The sequence below is a fragment of the Salvelinus namaycush genome, chromosome 27 (assembly GCF_016432855.1).
Source record: "Salvelinus namaycush isolate Seneca chromosome 27, SaNama_1.0, whole genome shotgun sequence".
NCBI lineage: Eukaryota > Metazoa > Chordata > Actinopteri > Salmoniformes > Salmonidae > Salvelinus > Salvelinus namaycush.
In genome coordinates this window covers 15,109,759-15,132,258 of record NC_052333.1, presented here as the reverse complement: position 1 = coordinate 15,132,258, position 22,500 = coordinate 15,109,759, and the positions used below count along the sequence as shown (strand labels likewise).

The following is a 22,500-nucleotide window of genomic DNA, read 5'->3' as shown; positions in this document are numbered from 1 at the left end:
TCTGTCTCTGTTAGGACCATCCCAGTTTAGGCCTGCTGGCTGAGAAGCTTCTAGAGAACCACATCTACTCTCTCTTTGCTGTGGAACAACTACAATATCAGTGGTATGAGGTAATCTCTCTACACACACGACTCTCTCTCTCTCCCTCTTTCTCTCCCTCTCTGCTGAGCTCTAACACACACAAACCCTTCGCACGCCCATTAATTAACATTGTCTCAAACTGAGTTCCCCAGACACTGTGTCCCTTTCTCTCTAGCCCTGGAATTAACATATCTGTCTCTGTCTCTCTGTCTCTCTTCCTTTCTCTCTCTCTCTCTCTTTCTCTTTCTCTCTCTCTCTTTCTCTCTCTCTTTCTCTTTCTCTTTCTCTCGTTCTAGGAGTTGGTCAGGTTGCTACCAGGCTCCAATCTTCTGTTCCAGGCTCCCAAACTTATAGACGTGGTGGTGGATGCATACAAGGTAACACACACACAGAAATGAAAAACCACTGGTGGGAGCGGGATGTTGTTAGGTGGGTGGAGGAGTAAGGGGAGGGTGAAGGTTTGGCATGGCCCAATATAATCTATCTCACCCCGGGGCACAGAACAAACCATTGTTCTGTACGGGAATCTGCCAACTCCACAGATCTGCACACTCTGTCTGTACACACACACACACTTACACACACACGCACGCACACAGACACAGACACACACACACACACACACACACATACAGTAAATCCGCAGAACAGAGCCTGGCATTATTAAGGCTATTCCTTCTCCACCGTATATTTGGACCCGCCTTTTTTCCCATCAGCCTCTCTATTGATCAGAGGAACAGAGAACAATGGAGGCTTTCTGAGAACATGTGACAACCTGTTCTCTCTCTCTCTCTCTCTCTCTCTGTCTCCCTCACCCTCTCCATATACCTCACCCCCTCCGTCACCCCTCCCCCCACCTCTCGCCCTCACCCTCTCCATAACCCTCACCTTCATCCTCTCCATAACCCTCACCCTCTACCTCTCCCACACCCTCTCCCTTTTCCCTCTCCATAACCTTCACCCTCTCCATAACCCTCACCCTCTCCATAACCCTCTCCCTCACCCTCTCCCTCACCCTCTGTCCTTCCTCTTTCTGCTGCTCTCCTCCTCTTCTTGCCTCATTGCCCACCTCACTCTCCCTCTCTTTCTCTCTTTCCACCACTCTCTCTCGCTCTCTCTCCATATCTTTCTCCTCTAGAGGTTGTTGTCAGTTGTCCAGGTGTCTGTGTCAGTGGAGGACAGAGCGTTCAGCCGTTTCCTGGTCAGCGTCTCTCCTCTCTGTCCGGAAGGATCTGTATCCCACGACAACCGCAGCTGCTCCAACGTCCAGCCCAACCAGACGGTACACACACACACACACACACACACACAATCACACACGCATGCACGCACACACACACACTCACGCACGCACTTGTCAAGTGGCGGTGGGTCTGAGTGTGTACACATGCGCGCGTATGTATGTATGTGCGTGTGCATGTGTGTGTTTCTTACAGAGGTAGGCATATTAGTGAATAATCTGAGTAGATTATGACTCAACACATTAACTTGTCATTTGATTATCAGCTGACCTGTTGTTATTGTTTATGCTCCTTTATCAGATATATTATTTCAGTATATATAATCTAAGGAGCAAAATCTTAATTTTCTCATAGTCTCTCATTGAAGTAAATTAGGATTCACCCCTGACTCATGAAAGATTGTTTAGGCAAATCACCCTGGTGTGTATGATGATGCCATATTGTTGAGTCTACCTTTAAATGTATGAATAGGGCCAATGTCTTGAGGTTGAATGTCAGCTCTGCTCACTATAACTCTAACTCCAGTCTCCTCTCTACACATTCTATTTCTATGCAGGTCTACTTCAACATCACCATCGGCCTGCACTCCTGTCCTGACGATGATGATGATGTAGATGACGTGGTCCAGGTCTTCGTCAGGCCCGTGGGTTACAATGAGTCAACCATCATCAAGGTTCACTCACGATGTCGCTGTCACTGTGGACCGGACTGGCATTGCCACGACGATACCACACATCAGTCAACGTGTGCAGAGGTCACCCCAGATACAGACCGTAATAATCAAGACTTGAACAATCAGGACATGCACACACACACACCGGACCTAGACCCAGAGCACACACACACACGCCCTCACACACACGGACCGGAGTGGTCACGGCAGTGTCGTGCGGAGGGATCGGGGGTGGACTGTAACGGTCGGGGAGTGTGTGTGTGTGGGAAGTGTGTGTGTGAGAGGAACAGTCTAGGAACAGTGTATGGACAGTACTGTCAGATGGATGACTACTCCTGCCCCTACCAACACGGACTACTGTGTGGAGGTAACACACACACACGTTGTGCACACACAGACACATACACACACATACAATGTACATTTCGCATCTTACGAGCTAAATCTTATTCACTTACTCACACTGTGTAACAGGTGGAAGACTACAATCTCTCTCTCTCCCTCTCTCCTTCAGGGCGAGGTATGTGTGTGTCTGGTGATTGTGTATGTGAAGAGGGCTGGACAGGAGAGAGCTGCAGGTGCCCAGTCTCTACGGCAACCTGCCTGTCCGACAACGGGTTGCTATGCAGCGGGCGTGGCAGGTGTGTGTGTGGCAGATGCGTGTGTGACAACCATCAATATTCCGGAGCATTTTGTGAGAGATGTCCCACCTGCCACAGCTCTTGTCAGTCACACTGGTAAGGCTTCAGCTCAGCGGGCTAACACAGTCTGGTGCCGTGCATTCTGATGACCTGTGTTCATACGCGGTCGGTCCCGTCACGTCAATCACCCTGGTAATCACTCTCTCTCTCTCTCTCTCTCTCTCTCGCTCTATCAGGAGGTGTATAGACTGTCACTTGTCTCACAGTCTGTCTCAGAGAGAGGCGGAGGAGTGCAACCATACCTGCACATCATTAGTGGGTTACGTCAATGATGTCACAGGTAGAATGGGGTCAGGGGTTATACCAGACAGAAGCACATACTCACACACACAAACATGTCATTATGGTCTGCAATTTTTTTTTTAATGTCAATGACATTCGTTCAGTTCATTCTCTTGCTCAAAGTTGATGGGATAAACATTAATATCCTCTCTCTCTCTCTCTCTCTCTCTCTCTCTCTCTCTCTCTCTCTCTCTTGTCCTACTAGGTCAGGTATGGAGACAGTGTGTGTATAAGAAAGACAACTGTTACTATCGCTTCCACACTGCACTTGTCTCAGGAAATACTCTTCTACATTTCAACACACAACCTGGTGAGACACACACACGAGCAAACACACACACGTGTGTACACACATACACACACTGTGTAAGTGCAAGTTGCAACAATTGCACCCCACCACCTCCTTGGAGAAACAGCACTATTCATTGTGTGTCCCACTCTCCCCTCTGTCTCTCTCCCCAATCTTCCACCCTCTCTCCCTTTCCCCCACCCTCCTCCCCCCATGCCTCCTCCACTCTCTCTCTTCTCCCGCCTCTCCCCCCTGTATTCCCGAACACTCCCACTCCCGGTTGCGGAAGCCAAGTTTCCATGGCAACAGCCATAAATGTCAGAGTAGAACTTTAGTCTCTTTGTCTGAGGATGAGCCCGATCTCTCTTTGTGTGTGTCTATGTGTGTGCGTGCGCGTGTGCGTGTGTGTGTGTGTGTGTGTGTGTGTGTGTGTGTGTGTGTGTGTGTGTGTGTGTGTGTGTGTGTGTTTGAGGACAGTGGTACTTTGTAACTATTTCAGGGTCAAATTTTGGTGTGTTGGGTCTGTGTGTCCCTATATACTACAATGGATAGAGATAAAGTGCTCACAACTTTGTGTGTGTGTGTGTGTCTCCAGAGTGTGTATCCAGTAGGCGGTATGTGGGGACCTTCCTCAGTGTGTGTGTGTTGACGTTCCTCCCTGGCTTGGTGATGCTGGCTGTGCTGGTGCTGCTGCTGCACAGACGATCTTTGCCACAGGGTGGCGCCACTGATCAACAATACAACCCCACTGGCAAGGTAAGATTCTCCAATACTTTATCTTCACACAGAAACACACTTGTGTGCATGTTTCTAACTGCCTGTGCATGTTGTATCATTAGGATCTGTCACACGTCCCAAAGACCAATGAGAAGACAGTATCCTACAGGAGGGACCGCCCCCCGGGCCCTGACCGACCAATGGAGATGCATATCACCGTTCCCAAGATGCCCCTGGGCGAACCCTGGCAGTAAGGGGTCAGAGGTTAGAGGTCAACGGTTGAAGTGGGCCAATGCTGCCGGTACAAAAAAGCAGCAACTCTAATGTTATACTGCTTGAGAACCGGCACCTGTGAAATACAGGTACAGTAAAATTAGTGAGCAAGCCTACAGGAATCTTTTCTCAGTACACTTACACTGGTTACAGGTTAGGGGAAGGATAGTAAATCATGAAAACTGGACAGGGTAACACTCCAAACAAGAGCCTTGTTACTGATACTGTAATATTATGTGGCTTTATGGACTGGCAGCCATTGAAAGGTACTGAACATTGATCATTGATCGATTTATCAATGCTAAATATTTATGCTTTTATTACAGAGAACACTACAAGTTTATTAGTTTACTTGATCTCTCTCTCTCTACTCAACCTGTGTGTCCTGTGTTAGCTTGCTACCTAGTGGTCAGTGGTGAAACGACATAACAGAATGGGATGAATGAATAATTGAATGAATGAATGAATGAATGAATGGTTACCTTGCACCAGCAGTAACGCGTGAATATGTGACACTCCACAATCATGACCTTTTTTTACCTACCACCAAATCTACTTGATGTCTTTATTTGATGTGCCTGACATAACTGGAGTTCTGAGAGGACAGGTAGCCTCCAACGGTTGTTAATGTACAGCATCTAGTTTTAATATTTGAAACAAGCATTAATTTTAAATTAGCATACTTGTGGAGAGACAGAGTAGAGATTTGCACTAGCATCGTTACGTAGCATGATAGGTCGTAGTGTTGTCAGACTACTGAGCGCTAATTGGCTCCTGAACTATTGGGAAGGCTGCTGATTGGCTCCTAAACTACTGGGAAGACTCCTGATTGGATCCTGAACGTTCCATATTACACTTCTATCTACAAGAATTCCAGTAAACAAAACTATGAATAATATTTAATAATACATTTGTTACATGTTCACTTTACATCTGATGTCTGATGTTTACAGCATTCATTAGCTGCTAATTTATTTAGTCCATAACACTAATAATATTATTTATTGTGATTTATTTCAAAAAAATGTGTTTCTTGTAATTTTTTAAATTCTATTTTTAATGAAAGGTACTGACTGGCTACAGGGCTGTAATATTACAGGACTGTAGCTCAATGTTAAATGAATCAGCAATTATAAAAATGATCTCTCTAAGTGGCAGACTTGGGTCAAATACTTTCAAAACTGGTACCACATTATTAGAACGGTACCCATTGTCTCACGTCAGAAAGCTTGACAACCTTGTCTGCAGTACATAGTTCATAGCCAGTCTGAAGACAATGAAGGGAACCTACAGCGCATTCAGAAAGTATTCAGACCCCTTGACTTTTTCCACATTTTGTTACGTTACAGCCTTATTCTAAAATGGATTAAATTATTAAATTTTCTCATCAATCTACACACAATACCCCATAATGACAAAGCAAAAACTGTTTATTTGAAATCTTTGCAAATTGATTAAAAAACAGATATATCACATTTACATAAGTATTCAGACCCTTTACTCAGTACTTTGTTGAAGCACATTTAGCAGTGATTACAGCCTAAAGTCTTCTTGGGTATGACGCTACAAGCTTGGCACACCTGTATTTGGGGAGTTTCTCCCAGTCTTCTCTGCAGATCCTCTGCACAGCTATTTTCAGGTCTCCAGAGATGTTCAAGTCTGGGCTCAGGCTGAGCCGCTCAAGGACATTCAGAGACTTGTCCCTAAGCCACTCCTGCGTTGTCTTGGCTGTGTGCTTAGGGCCGTTGTCCTGTTGGAAGCTGAACTTTCGCCCCAGTCTGAGGTCCTGAGCGCTCTAGAGCAGGTTTTCGTCAAGGATCTCTCTGTACTTTTCTCCGTTCATCTTTCCCTCGATCCTGACTAGTCTCGCAGTCCCTGCCGCTGAAAAACATCCCCACAGCATGATGCTGCCACCACCATGTTTCACCGTAGGGATGGTGCCAGGTTTCCTCCAGGCATGATGCTTGGCATTCAGGACAAAGAGTTTAATCTTGGTTTCATTAGACCAGAGAATCTTGTTTCTCATGGTCTGAGAGTCCTTCAGGTGCCTTTGGGCAAACTCCAAGCAGGCTGTCATGTGCCTTTTACTGAGGAGTGGCTTCCGTCTGGCCACTCTATCATATAGGCCTGATTGGTGGAGTGCTGCAGAGATGGTTGTCCTTCTGGAAGGTTCTCCCATCTCCACAGAGGAACTCTGTAGCTCTGTCAGAGTGACAATCGGGTTCTTGATCACCTCCCTGACAAGGCCCTTCTCCCCTGAAGGCTCAGTTTGGCTGGGCGGCCAGCTCTAGGAAGATTCTTGGTGGTCCAAACTTCTTCCATTTAAGAATGATGGAAGCCACTGTGTTCTTGGGGAACTTCAATGCTGCAGAAATGTTTTTGTGCCCTTCCCCAGATCTGTGCCTCGACACTATTCTGTCTCGGATCTCTACGGACAATTCCTTCAACCTCATGGCTTGGTTTTTGCTCTGACATGCACTGTCAACTCTGGGACCTTATATAGACAGGTGTGTGCCTTTCTAAATCATGTCCAATCAATTTAATTTACCATAAGTGGACTCCAATCAAGTTTAATCCATTTTAGATAAAAGGCTGTAATGTAACAAATTGTGGAAAAAGGAAAGAGGTCTGAATGCTTTCCGAATGCACTGTACATAAGGATTTCGTTACACGTGCATAACCCACAAATAAGTCCTCCATAAGCAGTACTTAAGTTGTTTACAAAATTCTTATGTCAAGTTGATAATTTCAGCACATCACTGAGTTTGTGCAGTACAATGAAACTATTGCAATAGTCCCAAAAGTTCAAACTCAAAGCTAAATTAAAGCTCAGCTATTTGACATGTATTTGACCTCAGACTGCTAACTGGGCATTGTGTTTGTATAATAAAAGCACGTTTGTGTATATTTTCTGTAAATGCATGTGATTAAGAGTTCCTGTAACATGAATGTTTTAATGTAATTATTAAGTGTTAGATTTGAACTGATGTCTAACTCGTTCTGATTCTTTATAAACCTCAAGTGTGTTCACTCATTAGTAAATGTATCATAAGCTGAAGTGACTGACTATCCATTCATTGAGTTTATTAGACAGTGCAATAGACATACAGCCACACCACACACCAATGCAATTGAAGACATATGACCTAGTCTTATTTTACAAAATAGAGTTGATGCACAAGAATAAAGCAGGAAAGCATGTGGCCTTTTCTATTCCTTCATGGTTTGTGTGGTTTCTCCTTCCCCTCCAATCAACCACGCCTCCAATCAACACACACACACACACACACAACCAACAACGCCTCCACACACATACACGCACGCACACGCCTCTGGCCTGCAGACTGCTTTCGTTGCCTAGCAACCCCCTGAGAAGGGCGGGAACGGAGGTGGTTTGGCTTCCGAGGTAATTACAGAGTACACACCAGCAGACATGTTTCTATGGCACCGCAGGTGTGTGTGTGAAGAGAGGTGGCAAAATTGTGCATTTTAAATAATCTCAGTGACCACCATCACAGGACCAGACTACGGTCACACTCCCACACAGCTGAGAGAAAGAGAGATTGCCAAAGTTATCAGAGCAACTTCATAGCAAGAGGTCAGTGTTTACACTTTAGAAAGTGACCCAATAGAACACACACGGTTGGGAGCAGAGCAGTGATAGAGACTGGTTTAGACTGATTTCATCACTTTATTTAAAGTGTTATGCAGGCAAAGTCTTTTTTTCTCTTTTCACTTCTTTAACCCCAGTCACACAACACATTTGTACAAAGTTGATTTAAAAATATCAATAAAATATCAATAATCAAGAACCTGCAGCCTTGGAGGCCAGATTTATCAATCATCATGGAGAGCCACAAACTGCGTAGAAAAACATTTTACAAATGAGATGTCACTAGAAAATATGAAAGAAAACTGGTTGTCACACAAAATATTACCGAAAACATCCACATCTGGTTGGTATATCAACCATTTAATTCTGAAATATTAATTTGTATTAATTTTTTGCTTTCATTTAATTTTTTTAAACATATTATGGCGCGTTAAGAGTAGTTGAAATGACGGGCCGCAGTCATGACAACGACAGACGTAGTAAAATAAGTTTACGATGAATTAAAAAGAGAAAACAGCACTAAAAGGCAACATGCTGTACACACACACCTCTGATCAACACGTACGATACACTCCAGCAAAAGGCAGATATTAAAATAGAACAGATAATAAATTAGCTGTACACAGTAATCATCTGTGTCAAAATGTACTGGGGGGGGTTAAGAAAATAAAGAGCTAAAAATACAATTCAAAACGTATGCACTGACACTAACATAGAGCAACATCACCAGACACTTGTCATAACAACCACATAGTAATAACATCCACCCTGCCACAACCCCTTCTCTCTCCCTTTCTCTCCCCTTCTCTTCATGCCTCACCCTTCCCCCCACTACATGTGTGTATGTGTGTGTGTGTGTGTAATACTGCTTGTTTTAAGGCGTTGTAGTACCAGGACTCACACACAGGGGGCTCTACCTTCACAATGCAGAGAAAACAGCACCAAGGTCAAATCACACTGGAACTCTACCACTGTTAGTTCATTGAGTATCTCTAATCACTTGAAATATCGTGAATATATATTATTTGAAATATGTCTAATTACTAAAATGTATATTGTTTATCTAAGACATTGATACTTTATACAAGTTTAGGGTTCAGATACGATGATTGAGTCACATTACTGCTGTATTCTAGACTGGTTCTGGTACAAACAGCTGCTGCTCTGAGTATCAGTGGGAGCACCATGTGTTTTGACATTAGTACTGCTTATTGACACTGTCTTACCCACCCACCAACCCCAGGAGAGCTACTTCTTAAAGGTGCACTCAGCAATATGGCATCATCAAGCAGGAAATCACCCCGCTGTGTATGATGATGTCATATTGCTGAGTGCATCTTTAACGCTGTGAGCTGACTGGCTGTTTCATACCAGGGAAACCTTTTCCTCTACTGTCATTAATGTAAACATGGTTTCACTAGGATTGTCTTATAGTATTGCTTTCATTAAACAGCCTGTTGCAGAAAGCTAGATTGTTCGTTTTATAGAAACTATTAATATTTCAAATGCAGAGCGTTTCTATAGGAATGCATCATTTATACATATGTTCTATGTGCTTTTTTCGACCCTTTAGAGGTCTATTCCTCTTTTTCTTGTCTTTCTTCAGTAAGAGTTTATCAGACTGGTCTTTACCTGAACTATAGTCCTGTTGAACCGGGATACATTGACACACACTCTCAAACACATACACACACACACACGCATGCACGCACATACACACACCTGTCCCTGCTCCTCTCACCTTTCTGTCCTACAGTCTGGACCGTGCCACATATCATGCTTCTTCATCATAATCATCATTACAGTATTAGCAGAGGAACATCTTTGTGCATAGAGATACAATTGCTGTGTTTCAAATGGCACCCTAGCTATTTGGGACACAGCCAATGTCTCCTCTTGATGTTTTACAACTCCAGGGTTCTGTCTTGTGCTAGTTTAATTAGCCAATCCAAAATGGCATTCTCTTCCCTACATAAACTACTCAGAAGGCTCTGGCCAAAAGTAGTGCACTATATAAGGGATAGGGTGCGAGTTTAGATTATAAATCTATATTATACCTTTTCCCCTGACCTTCTGTTATAAACACCATTCTACTAATTCATACCTTTAGTCTGTTGTTAGATTAATTCATTCGTTTAGATTCAGATTCCTCCCTCTGTTTATGTAATATTCAGTTCATCATATTTCTCTTCTTTTTGAAAACAACATTTAAAAAAAATAGACCACCTGACCTCCATAGCCACAGCATAACCATGGAGACCAACCAGGAAGTTAGCTCTCCCTGCTTTATCCCTAAACAGGAAGTGGTCACTGGTCACTACTCAAACTCCTCCTCTTCCTCCTCTTCCTCTTCTCCCTCCATTTGATTGGGCGAGGAGGCTGTTGGAGTGGCAGGGGCGGAGTCCTGGGAGAGTGTCTCCACAGTTACGATGCGAGGGGAGGAGCCTAAACCCTGGTTGGAGTCTTCCATGTCTTCAGTGGTGATAATGGCGAGAGAAGCCCCGCCCTTCTTGTTCTGGTGGGTTTTGATGTGTTTGGAGAGATGGTCGCTACGCATGAAACGCTTACTGCACTCTGGACACTCAAACCTCTTCTCACCTGGAGGATGGGTACATCTGAATAAGAACAACAGACACAGGACATATCTGTGTGTGTGTGTGTGAGAGAGAGAGAGTGTGTCTGTGTGTGGGCTTGGGAGTGCGTACCTGTGTGTGTCCGTCTGTGTCTCTGCAGTTCATCCGAGCGTGTGAACCTCTTGCCACAGAAGATCCAGTTGCAGACGAAGGGTCGTTCTCCTGTGTGCCAGCGGAGGTGAGCTCTCAGGTGACTGGTCTTACCTGGTAGATAGAATATTATTACAGATTAGTAATATCAAATTAATATTCTATATTTTATTGGTTCCATAGACTAGTACATCTCTATTTTATACAGTATTGACTGGTACATCTATTTTATACAGTATTGACTGGAAAATCTCTATTTTATACAGTATTGACAGGTAAATCTCTTTTATACAGTATTGACAGGTAAATCTCTTTTATACAGTATTGACAGGTAAATCTCTTTCATACAGTATTGACAGGTAAATCTCTTTTATACAGTATTGACAGGTAAATCTCTTTCATACAGTATTGACAGGTAAATCTCTTTCATACAGTATTGACAGGTAAATCTCTTTCATACAGTATTGACAGGTAAATCTCTTTCATACAGTATTGACAGGTAAATCTCTATTTTATACAGTATTGACTGGTAAATCTCTATTTTATACAGTATTGACTGGTAAATCTCTATTTTATACAGTGTAGACGGGTAAATCTCTATGTCATACACTGTAGACGGGTAAATCTCTATTTTATACAGTGTAGACGGGTAAATCTCTATGTCATACACTGTAGATGGGTAAATATCTATTTTATACAGTATTGACTGGTAAATCTCTATTTTATACAGTATTGACTGGTAAATCTCTATTTTATACAGTATTGACAGGTACATCTCTATGTCATACACTGTAGACGGGTAAATCTCTATTTTATACAGTGTAGACGGGTAAATCTCTATTTTATACACTGTAGACGGGTAAATCTCTATTTTATACAGTGTAGACAGGTAAATCTCTAATTCATACAGTATAGACTGGTCTTGCCGTAGGCCTTCCACAGTATAGACTGGTCTTACCGTAGACCTTTCCACAGTATAGACTGGTCTTACCGTCGACCTTTCCACAGTATAGACTGGTCTTACCGTCGACCTTTCCACAGTATAGACTGGTCTTACCGTAGACCTTTCCACAGTATAGACTGGTCTTACCGTAGACCTTTCCACAGTATAGACTGGTCTTACCGTAGACCTTTCCACAGTATAGACTGGTCTTACCGTAGACCTTTCCACAGTATAGACTGGTCTTACCGTAGACCTTTCCACAGTATAGACTGGTCTTACCGTAGACCTTTCCACAGTATAGACTGGTCTTACCGTAGACCTTTCCACAGTATAGACTGGTCTTACCGTAGACCTTTCCACAGCCCTCCATGTGACACACATGCTGCTTCTTCTTAGACGGGTCTCCACTGGTCCTGCAACACACACACACAGTCAGAGAGAGACAGTGAGAGTCTGTGTGTGTGTGTGTGTGTGTGTGTGTGTAGTACCTCCCCTCTCCGTCCCTACAGTTAGGACAGGAGCACGCCACCCTGCGGAGCCTCTTGCTGGGTGGTCCTTCCTGGTCCGATGCACTCTGGACAGAACCCACCTGGTCTGGGCTTAGCGACGACCCCGCCACGTTACCCATGGTTACCTTTACTGGGGACGACTGGACCTTAACCCCGCCCTCCTGACCCTGCGGCTGACCTGGTGGTAGAATAGACTATTTTTATTTATTGGATAATTAAAGTAGTAGGCTGCTCCAGCCGGAGACAACATTACATTAATTAAAAATGATTTAGGATAAAAACACAAAGGCCAGAGGCGTATTTCAATTATGGTACAGTAGAATATCATTATGGTACAGTAGAATATCATTATTGTACAGTAGAATATCATTACGGTACAGTAGAGTAGAATATCACTATGGTACAGTAGAGTAGAATATCACTATGGTACAGTAGAATATCACTATGGTACAGTAGAGTAGAATATCACTATGGTACAGTAGAATATCATTACGGTACAGTAGAGTAGAATATCATTATGGTACAGTAGAGTAGAATATCATTATTGTACAGTAGAATATCATTACGGTACAGTAGAGTAGAATATCATTATGGTACAGTAGAATATCATTATGGTACAGTAGAGTAGAATATCATTATGGTACAGTAGAATATCATATCATTATGGTACAGTAGAATATCATTACGGTACAGTAGAGTAGAATATCATTATGGTACAGTAGAATATCATTATGGTACAGTAGAGTAGAATATCATTACGGTACAGTAGAGTAGAATATCATTATGGTACAGTAGAATATCATTATGGTACAGTAGAGTAGAATATCATTATGGTACAGTAGAGTAGAATATCATTATGGTACAGTAGAATATCATTATGGTACAGTAGAGTAGAATATCATTACGGTACAGTAGAGTAGAATATCACTATGGTACAGTAGAATATCATTATGGTACAGTAGAGTAGAATATCATTATGGTACAGTAGAATATCATTATGGTACAGTACAGTAGAATATCATTATGGTACAGTAGAATATCATTATGGTACAGTAGAGTAGAATATCATTATGGTACAGTAGAATATCATTATGGTACAGTAGAGTAGAATATCATTACGGTACAGTAGAGTAGAATATCATTATGGTACAGTAGAATATCATTATGGTACAGTAGAGTAGAATATCATTATGGTAGAGTAGAATATCATTAGGGTACAGTAGAGTAGAATATAATTATGGTACAGTAGAGTAGAATATCATTATGGTACAGTAGAGTATAATATCATTACGGTACAGTAGAGTAGAATATCACTATGGTACAGTAGAGTAGAATATCATTATGGTACAGTAGAATATCATTACGGTACAGTAGAGTAGAATATCATTACGGTACAGTAGAGTAGAATATCATTACGGTACAGTAGCGTAGAATATCATTACGGTACAGTAGAGTATAATATCATTACGGTACAGTAGAGTATAATATCATTACGGTACAGTAGAGTAGAATATCATTATGGTACAGTAGCGTAGAATATCATTATGGTACAGTAGAGTATAATATCATTACGGTACAGTAGAATATCATTATTGTACAGTAGAATATCATTACGGTATAGTAGAGTAGAATATCATTATGGTACAGTAGAATATCATATCATTATGGTACAGTAGAATATCATTACGGTACAGTAGAGTAGAATATCATTATGGTACAGTAGAATATCATTATGGTACAGTAGAATATCATTACGGTACAGTAGAGTAGAATATCATTACGGTACAGTAGAGTAGAATATCATTATGGTACAGTAGAGTAGAATATCATTACGGTACAGTAGAGTAGAATATCATTACGGTACAGTAGAATATCATATCATTATGGTACAGTAGAGTAGAATATCATTATGGTACAGTAGAATATCATTATGGTACAGTAGAATATCATTATGGTACAGTAGAGTAGAATATCATTATTGTACAGTAGAATATCATTACGGTACAGTAGAGTAGAATATCATTATGGTACAGTAGAATATCATATCATTATGGTACAGTAGAATATCATTATGGTACAGTAGAATATCATTATGGTACAGTAGAGTAGAATATCATTATTGTACAGTAGAATATCATATCATTATGGTACAGTAGAATATCATTATGGTACAGTAGAATATCATTATGGTACAGTAGAGTAGAATATCATTACGGTACAGTAGAGTAGAATATCATTATTGTACAGTAGAATATCATTACGGTACAGTAGAGTAGAATATCATTATGGTACAGTAGAATATCATTATGGTACAGTAGAATATCATTATGGTACAGTAGAGTAGAATATCATTACGGTACAGTAGAGTAGAATATCATTATGGTACAGTAGAATATCATTATGGTACAGTAGAATATCATTACGGTACAGTAGAGTAGAATATCATTATGGTACAGTAGAATATCATTACGGTACAGTAGAGTAGAATATCATTATGGTACAGTAGAATATCATTACGGTACAGTAGAGTAGAATATCATTATTGTACAGTAGAATATCATTACGGTACAGTAGAATATCATTACGGTACAGTAGAGTAGAATATCATTATTGTACAGTAGAATATCATTATGGTACAGTAGAGTAGAATATCATTACGGTACAGTAGTGTAGAATATCATTATGGTACAGTAGAGTATAATATCATTACGGTACAGTAGAATATCATTATTGTACAGTAGAATATCATTATGGTACAGTAGAGTAGAATATCATTATGGTACAGTAGAGTAGAATATCATTATGGTACAGTAGAGTAGAATATCATTATGGTACAGTAGAGTAGAATATCATTACGGTACAGTAGAATATCATTACGGTACAGTAGAGTAGAATATCATTATGGTACAGTAGAATATCATGATGGTACAGTAGAATATCATTACGGTACAGTAGAGTAGAATATCATGATGGTACAGTAGAATATCATGATGGTACAGTAGAGTAGAATGTCATTATGGTACAGTAGAATATCATTACGGTACAGTAGAATAGAATATCATTACGGTACAGTAGAATATCATTACGGTACAGTAGAGTATAATATCATTATGGTACAGTAGAATATAATATCATTATGGTACAGTAGAATATCATTATGGTACAGTAGAGTATAATATCATTATGGTACAGTAGAATATCATTATGGTACAGTAGAGTATAATATCATTACGGTACAGTAGAGTAGAATATCATTACGGTACAGTAGAGTAGAATATCATTATGGTACAGTAGAGTAGAATATCATTATGGTACAGTAGAGTAGAATATCATTATGGTACAGTAGAGTAGAATATCATTATTGTACAGTAGAATATCATTATGGTACAGTAGAGTAGAATATCATTACGATACAGTAGAGTAGAATATCATTATGGTACAGTAGAGTAGAATATCATTATGGTACAGTAGAGTAGAATATCATTATGGTACAGTAGAGTAGAATATCATTACGGTACAGTAGAATATCATTATGGTACAGTAGAGTAGAATATCATTATGGTACAGTAGAGTAGAATATCATTATGGTACAGTAGAGTAGAATATCATTATGGTACAGTAGAGTAGAATATCATTATTGTACAGTAGAATATCATTATGGTACAGTAGAGTAGAATATCATTACGGTACAGTAGAGTAGAATATCATTATGGTACAGTAGAATATCATTATGGTACAGTAGAGTAGAATATCATTATGGTACAGTAGAGTAGAATATCACTATGGTACAGTAGAATATCATTATGGTACAGTAGAATATCATTATGGTACAGTAGAATATCATTATGGTACAGTAGAGTAGAATATCATTATTGTACAGTAGAATATCATTACGGTACAGTAGAATATCATTATGGTACAGTAGAATATCATTATGGTACAGTAGAATATCATTATGGTACAGTAGAGTAGAATATCATTACGGTACAGTAGAGTAGAATATCATTATGGTACAGTAGAGTAGAATATCATTATGGTACAGTAGAGTAGAATATCATTATGGTACAGTAGAATATCATTATGGTACAGTAGAGTAGAATATCATTATGGTACAGTAGAATATCATTACGGTACAGTAGAGTAGAATATCATTATGGTACAGTAGAATATCATTACGGTACAGTAGAGTAGAATATCATTATGGTACAGTAGAATATCATTACGGTACAGTAGAGTAGAATATCATTATTGTACAGTAGAATATCATTACGGTACAGTAGAGTAGAATATCATTATTGTACAGTAGAATATCATTATGGTACAGTAGAATATCATTACGGTACAGTAGAGTAGAATATCATTATGGTACAGTAGAATATCATTATGGTACAGTAGAGTAGAATATCATTACGGTACAGTAGCGTAGAATATCATTATGGGACAGTAGAGTATAATATCATTACGGTACAGTAGAGTATAATATCATTACGGTACAGTAGAGTAGAATATCATTATGGTACAGTAGCGTAGAATATCATTATGGTACAGTAGAGTATAATATCATTACGGTACAGTAGAATATCATTATGGTACAGTAGAGTAGAATATCATTATGGTACAGTAGAGTAGAATATCATTATGGTACAGTAGAGTAGAATATCATTACGGTACAGTAGAGTAGAATATCATTATGGTACAGTAGAATATCATGATGGTACAGTAGAGTAGAATGTCATTATGGTACAGTAGAATATCATTACGGTACAGTAGAATAGAATATCATTACGGTACAGTAGAATATCATTACGGTACAGTAGAATATCATTATGGTACAGTAGAGTATAATATCATTACGGTACAGTAGCGTAGAATATCATTATGGTACAGTAGAGTAGAATATCATTACGGTACAGTAGAGTAGAATATCATTATGGTACAGTAGAGTAGAATATCATTATGGTACAGTAGAATATCATTATGGTACAGTAGAGTAGAATATCATTATGGTACAGTAGAGTAGAATATCATTATTGTACAGTAGAATATCATTATGGTACAGTAGAGTAGAATATCACTATGGTACAGTAGAATATCATTATGGTACAGTAGAATATCATTATGGTACAGTAGAATATCATTATGGTACAGTAGAGTATAATATCATTACGGTACAGTAGAGTAAAATATCACTATGGTACAGTAGAATATCATTATGGTACAGTAGAGTAGAATATCATTACGGTACAGTAGAGTAGAATATCATTATGGTACAGTAGAATATCATTATGGTACAGTAGAGTAGAATATCACTATGGTACAGTAGAATATCATTATGGTACAGTAGAATATCATTATGGTACCGTAGAATATCACTATGGTACAATATAATATCATTATAGTACAGTAGAATATCATTATGGTACAGTAGAATATCATTATGGTACAGTAGAGTAGAATATCATTATGGTACAGTAGAGTAGAATATCATTATGGTACAATAGAGTAGAATATCATGATGGTACAGTAGAGTAGAATATCATGATGGTACAGTACAGTAGAATATCATTATGGTACAGTAGAATATCATTATGGTACAGTAGAGCAGAATATCATTATGGTACAGTAGAATATCATTATGGTACAGTAGAGTAGAATATCATTATGGTACAGTAGAATATCATTATGGTACAGTACAGTAGAATATCATTATGGTACAGTAGAATATCATTATGGTACAGTAGAGTAGAATATCATTATGGTACAGTAGAGTAGAATATCATTATGGTACAGTAGAATATCACTATGGTATAGTAGAGTAGAATATCATTATGGTACAGTAGAGTAGAATATCATTATGGTACAGTACAGTAGAATATCACTATGGTATAGTAGAGTAGTATATCATTATGGTACAGTAGAGTAGAATATCATTATGGTACAGTATAATATCATTATGGTACAGTAGAATATCATTATGGTACAGTAGCGTAGAATATCATTATGGTACAGTAGAGTATAATATCATTACGGTACAGTAGAATATCATTATTGTACAGTAGAATATCATTATGGTACAGTAGAGTAGAATATCATTATGGTACAGTAGAATATCATATCATTATGGTACAGTAGAGTAGAATATCATTATGGTACAGTAGAATATCATTATGGTACAGTAGAATATCATTATGGTACAGTAGAGTAGAATATCATTACGGTACAGTAGAGTAGAATATCATTATGGTACAGTAGAATATCATTATGGTACAGTAGAGTAGAATATCATTATGGTACAGTAGAATATCATTACGGTACAGTAGAGTATAATATCATTATGGTACAGTAGAATATCATTATGGTACAGTACAGAAGAATATCATTACGGTACAGTAGAGTAGAATATCATTACGGTACAGTAGCATAGAATATCATTATGGGACAGTAGAGTATAATATCATTACGGTACAGTAGAGTATAATATCATTACGGTACAGTAGAGTAGAATATCATTATGGTACAGTAGCGTAGAATATCATTATGGTACAGTAGAGTATAATATCATTACGGTACAGTAGAATATCATTATGGTACAGTAGAGTAGAATATCATTATGGTACAGTAGAGTAGAATATCATTATGGTACAGTAGAGTAGAATATCATTACGGTACAGTAGAATATCATTATGGTACAGTAGAGTAGAATATCATTACGGTACAGTAGAATATCATTATGGTACAGTAGAGTAGAATATCATTACGGTACAGTAGAATATCATTACGGTACAGTAGAATATCATTACGGTACAGTAGAGTAGAATATCATTATGGTACAGTAGAATATCATATCATTATGGTACAGTAGAGTAGAATATCATTATGGTACAGTAGAGTAGAATATCATTATGGTACAGTAGAATATCATGATGGTACAGTAGAGTAGAATGTCATTATGGTACAGTAGAATATCATTACGGTACAGTAGAATAGAATATCATTACGGTACAGTAGAATATCATTACGGTACAGTAGAATATCATTATGGTACAGTAGAGTATAATATCATTACGGTACAGTAGCGTAGAATATCATTATGGTACAGTAGAGTAGAATATCATTACGGTACAGTAGAGTAGAATATCATTATGGTACAGTAGAGTAGAATATCATTATGGTACAGTAGAATATCATTATGGTACAGTAGAGTAGAATATCATTATTGTACAGTAGAATATCATTATGGTACAGTAGAGTAGAATATCACTATGGTACAGTAGAATATCATTATGGTACAGTAGAATATCATTATGGTACAGTAGAATATCATTATGGTACAGTAGAGTATAATATCATTACGGTACAGTAGAGTAAAATATCACTATGGTACAGTAGAATATCATTATGGTACAGTAGAGTAGAATATCATTACGGTACAGTGGAGTAGAATATCATTATGGTACAGTAGAATATCATTATGGTACAGTAGAGTAGAATATCACTATGGTACAGTAGAATATCATTATGGTACAGTAGAGTAGAATATCATTATGGTACAGTAGAATATCATTATGGTACCGTAGAATATCACTATGGTACAATATAATATCATTATAGTACAGTAGAATATCATTATGGTACAGTAGAATATCATTATGGTACAGTAGAGTAGAATATCATTATGGTACAGTAGAGTAGAATATCATTATGGTACAATAGAGTAGAATATCATGATGGTACAGTAGAGTAGAATATCATGATGGTACAGTACAGTAGAATATCATTATGGTACAGTAGAATATCATTATGGTACAGTAGAGTAGAATATCATTATGGTACAGTAGAATATCATTATGGTACAGTAGAGTAGAATATCATTATGGTACAGTAGAATATCACTATGGTATAGTAGAGTAGAATATCATTATGGTACAGTAGAGTAGAATATCATTATGGTACAGTACAGTAGAATATCACTATGGTATAGTAGAGTAGTATATCATTATGGTACAGTAGAGTAGAATATCATTATGGTACAGTATAATATCATTATGGTACAGTAGAATATCATTATGGTACAGTAGCGTAGAATATCATTATGGTACAGTAGAGTATAATATCATTACGGTACAGTAGAATATCATTATTGTACAGTAGAATATCATTATGGTACAGTAGAGTAGAATATCATTATGGTACAGTAGAATATCATATCATTATGGTACAGTAGAATATCATTACGGTACAGTAGAGTAGAATATCATTATGGTACAGTAGAATATCATTATGGTACAGTAGAATATCATTATGGTACAGTAGAGTAGAATATCATTACGGTACAGTAGAGTAGAATATCATTATGGTACAGTAGAATATCATTACGGTACAGTAGAGTAGAATATCATTATGGTACAGTAGAATATCATTACGGTACAGTAGAGTAGAATATCATTATTGTACAGTAGAATATCATTACGGTACAGTAGAGTAGAATATCATTATTGTACAGTAGAATATCATTATGGTACAGTAGAATATCATTATGGTACAGTAGAATATCATTATGGTACAGTAGAATATCATTACGGTACAGTAGAGTAGAATATCATTATTGTACAGTAGAATATCATTATGGTACAGTAGAGTAGAATATCATTATTGTACAGTAGAATATCATTATGGTACAGTAGAATATCATTACGGTACAGTAGAGTAGAATATCATTAGGGTACAGTAGAGTAGAATATCATTATGGTACAGTAGAGTAGAATATCATTATGGTACAGTAGAGTATAATATCATTACGGTACAGTAGAGTAGAATATCACTATGGTACAGTAGAATATCATTATGGTACAGTAGAGTATAATATCATTACGGTACAGTAGAGTAGAATATCATTACGGTACAGTAGCGTAGAATATCATTATGGTACAGTAGAATATCATTATGGTACAGTAGAGTATAATATCATTACGATACAGTAGAGTAGAATATCATTATGGTACAGTAGAATATCATTATGGTACAGTAGAGTATAATATCATTACGGTACAGTAGAGTAGAATATCATTACGGTACAGTAGCGTAGAATATCATTATGGTACAGTAGAGTATAATATCATTACGGTACAGTAGAGCATAATATCATTACGGTACAGTAGAGCATAATATCATTACGGTACAGTAGAGTAGAATATCATTATGGTACAGTAGCGTAGAATATCATTATGGTACAGTAGAATATCATTATTGTACAGTAGAATATCATTATGGTACAGTAGAGTAGAATATCATTATGGTACAGTAGAGTAGAATATCATTATGGTACAGTAGAGTAGAATATCATTACGGTACAGTAGAATATCATTACGGTACAGTAGAGTAGAATATCATTATGGTACAGTAGAATATCATGATGGTACAGTAGAGTAGAATGTCATTATGGTACAGTAGAATATCATTACGGTACAGTAGAATATCATTATGGTACAGTAGAGTATAATATCATTACGGTACAGTAGCGTAGAATATCATTATGGTACAGTAGAGTAGAATATCATTACGGTACAGTAGAGTAGAATATCATTATGGTACAGTAGAGTAGAATATCATTATGGTACAGTAGAATATCATTATGGTACAGTAGAGTAGAATATCATTATGGTACAGTAGAGTAGAATATCATTATTGTACAGTAGAATATCATTATGGTACAGTAGAGTAGAATATCACTATGGTACAGTAGAATATCATTATGGTACAGTAGAATATCATTATGGTACAGTAGAGTATAATATCATTACGGTACAGTAGAGTAAAATATCACTATGGTACAGTAGAATATCATTATGGTACAGTAGAGTAGAATATCATTACGGTACAGTAGAGTAGAATATCATTATGGTACAGTAGAATATCATTATGGTACAGTAGAGTAGAATATCACTATGGTACAGTAGAATATCATTATGGTACAGTAGAGTAGAATATCATTATGGTACAGTAGAATATCATTATGGTACCGTAGAATATCACTATGGTACAATATAATATCATTATAGTACAGTAGAATATCATTATGGTACAGTAGAATATCATTATGGTACAGTAGAGTAGAATATCATTATGGTACAGTAGAGTAGAATATCATTATGGTACAATAGAGTAGAATATCATGATGGTACAGTAGAGTAGAATATCATGATGGTACAGTACAGTAGAATATCATTATGGTACAGTAGTAGAATATCATTATGTTACAGTAGAGTAGAATATCATTATGGTACAGTAGAATATCATTATGGTACAGTAGAGTAGAATATCATTATGGTACAGTAGAGTAGAATATCATTATGGTACAGTAGAATATCACTATGGTATAGTAGAGTAGAATATCATTATGGTACAGTAGAGTAGAATATAGTACGTAGAGTGTGTGCATTATTGTAATCAGTACGT

At 38.0% G+C, this 22,500-nt stretch overlaps 2 protein-coding genes across 4 annotated transcripts in view; one reads left to right on the top strand and one right to left on the bottom strand.

Moving 5' to 3' along the window:
• Window positions 1-2,113, top strand: part of LOC120022050 (integrin beta-8-like) — a 14,723-nt gene extending 12,610 nt beyond the window's left edge. Inside the window, exons 8-12 of the mRNA XM_038965844.1 lie at window positions 15-110; window positions 378-458; window positions 1,220-1,363; window positions 1,879-1,995; window positions 2,087-2,113. Of these exons, the coding sequence (XP_038821772.1) occupies window positions 15-110; window positions 378-458; window positions 1,220-1,363; window positions 1,879-1,995; window positions 2,087-2,113 (465 nt within the window). The remainder of the gene's footprint in view (window positions 1-14; window positions 111-377; window positions 459-1,219; window positions 1,364-1,878; window positions 1,996-2,086) is intronic.
• A 5,798-nt stretch (window positions 2,114-7,911) lies between these two features.
• The window catches only part of LOC120022647 (transcription factor Sp4-like), a 36,492-nt gene continuing 21,903 nt past the window's right edge, over window positions 7,912-22,500 (bottom strand). For 2 of the 3 annotated variants that reach the window (XM_038966627.1, XM_038966628.1), the window contains 3 exons: window positions 11,882-12,223; window positions 10,576-10,707; window positions 7,912-10,468 (listed from right to left, as the gene is read on the bottom strand). In XM_038966627.1, coding sequence (XP_038822555.1) covers window positions 10,188-10,468; window positions 10,576-10,707; window positions 11,882-12,223 — 755 coding nt within the window. In that variant the 3' untranslated portion in view covers window positions 7,912-10,187. The remainder of the gene's footprint in view (window positions 10,469-10,575; window positions 10,708-11,881; window positions 12,224-22,500) is intronic. The other variant, XM_038966629.1, reaches the window with a different exon arrangement.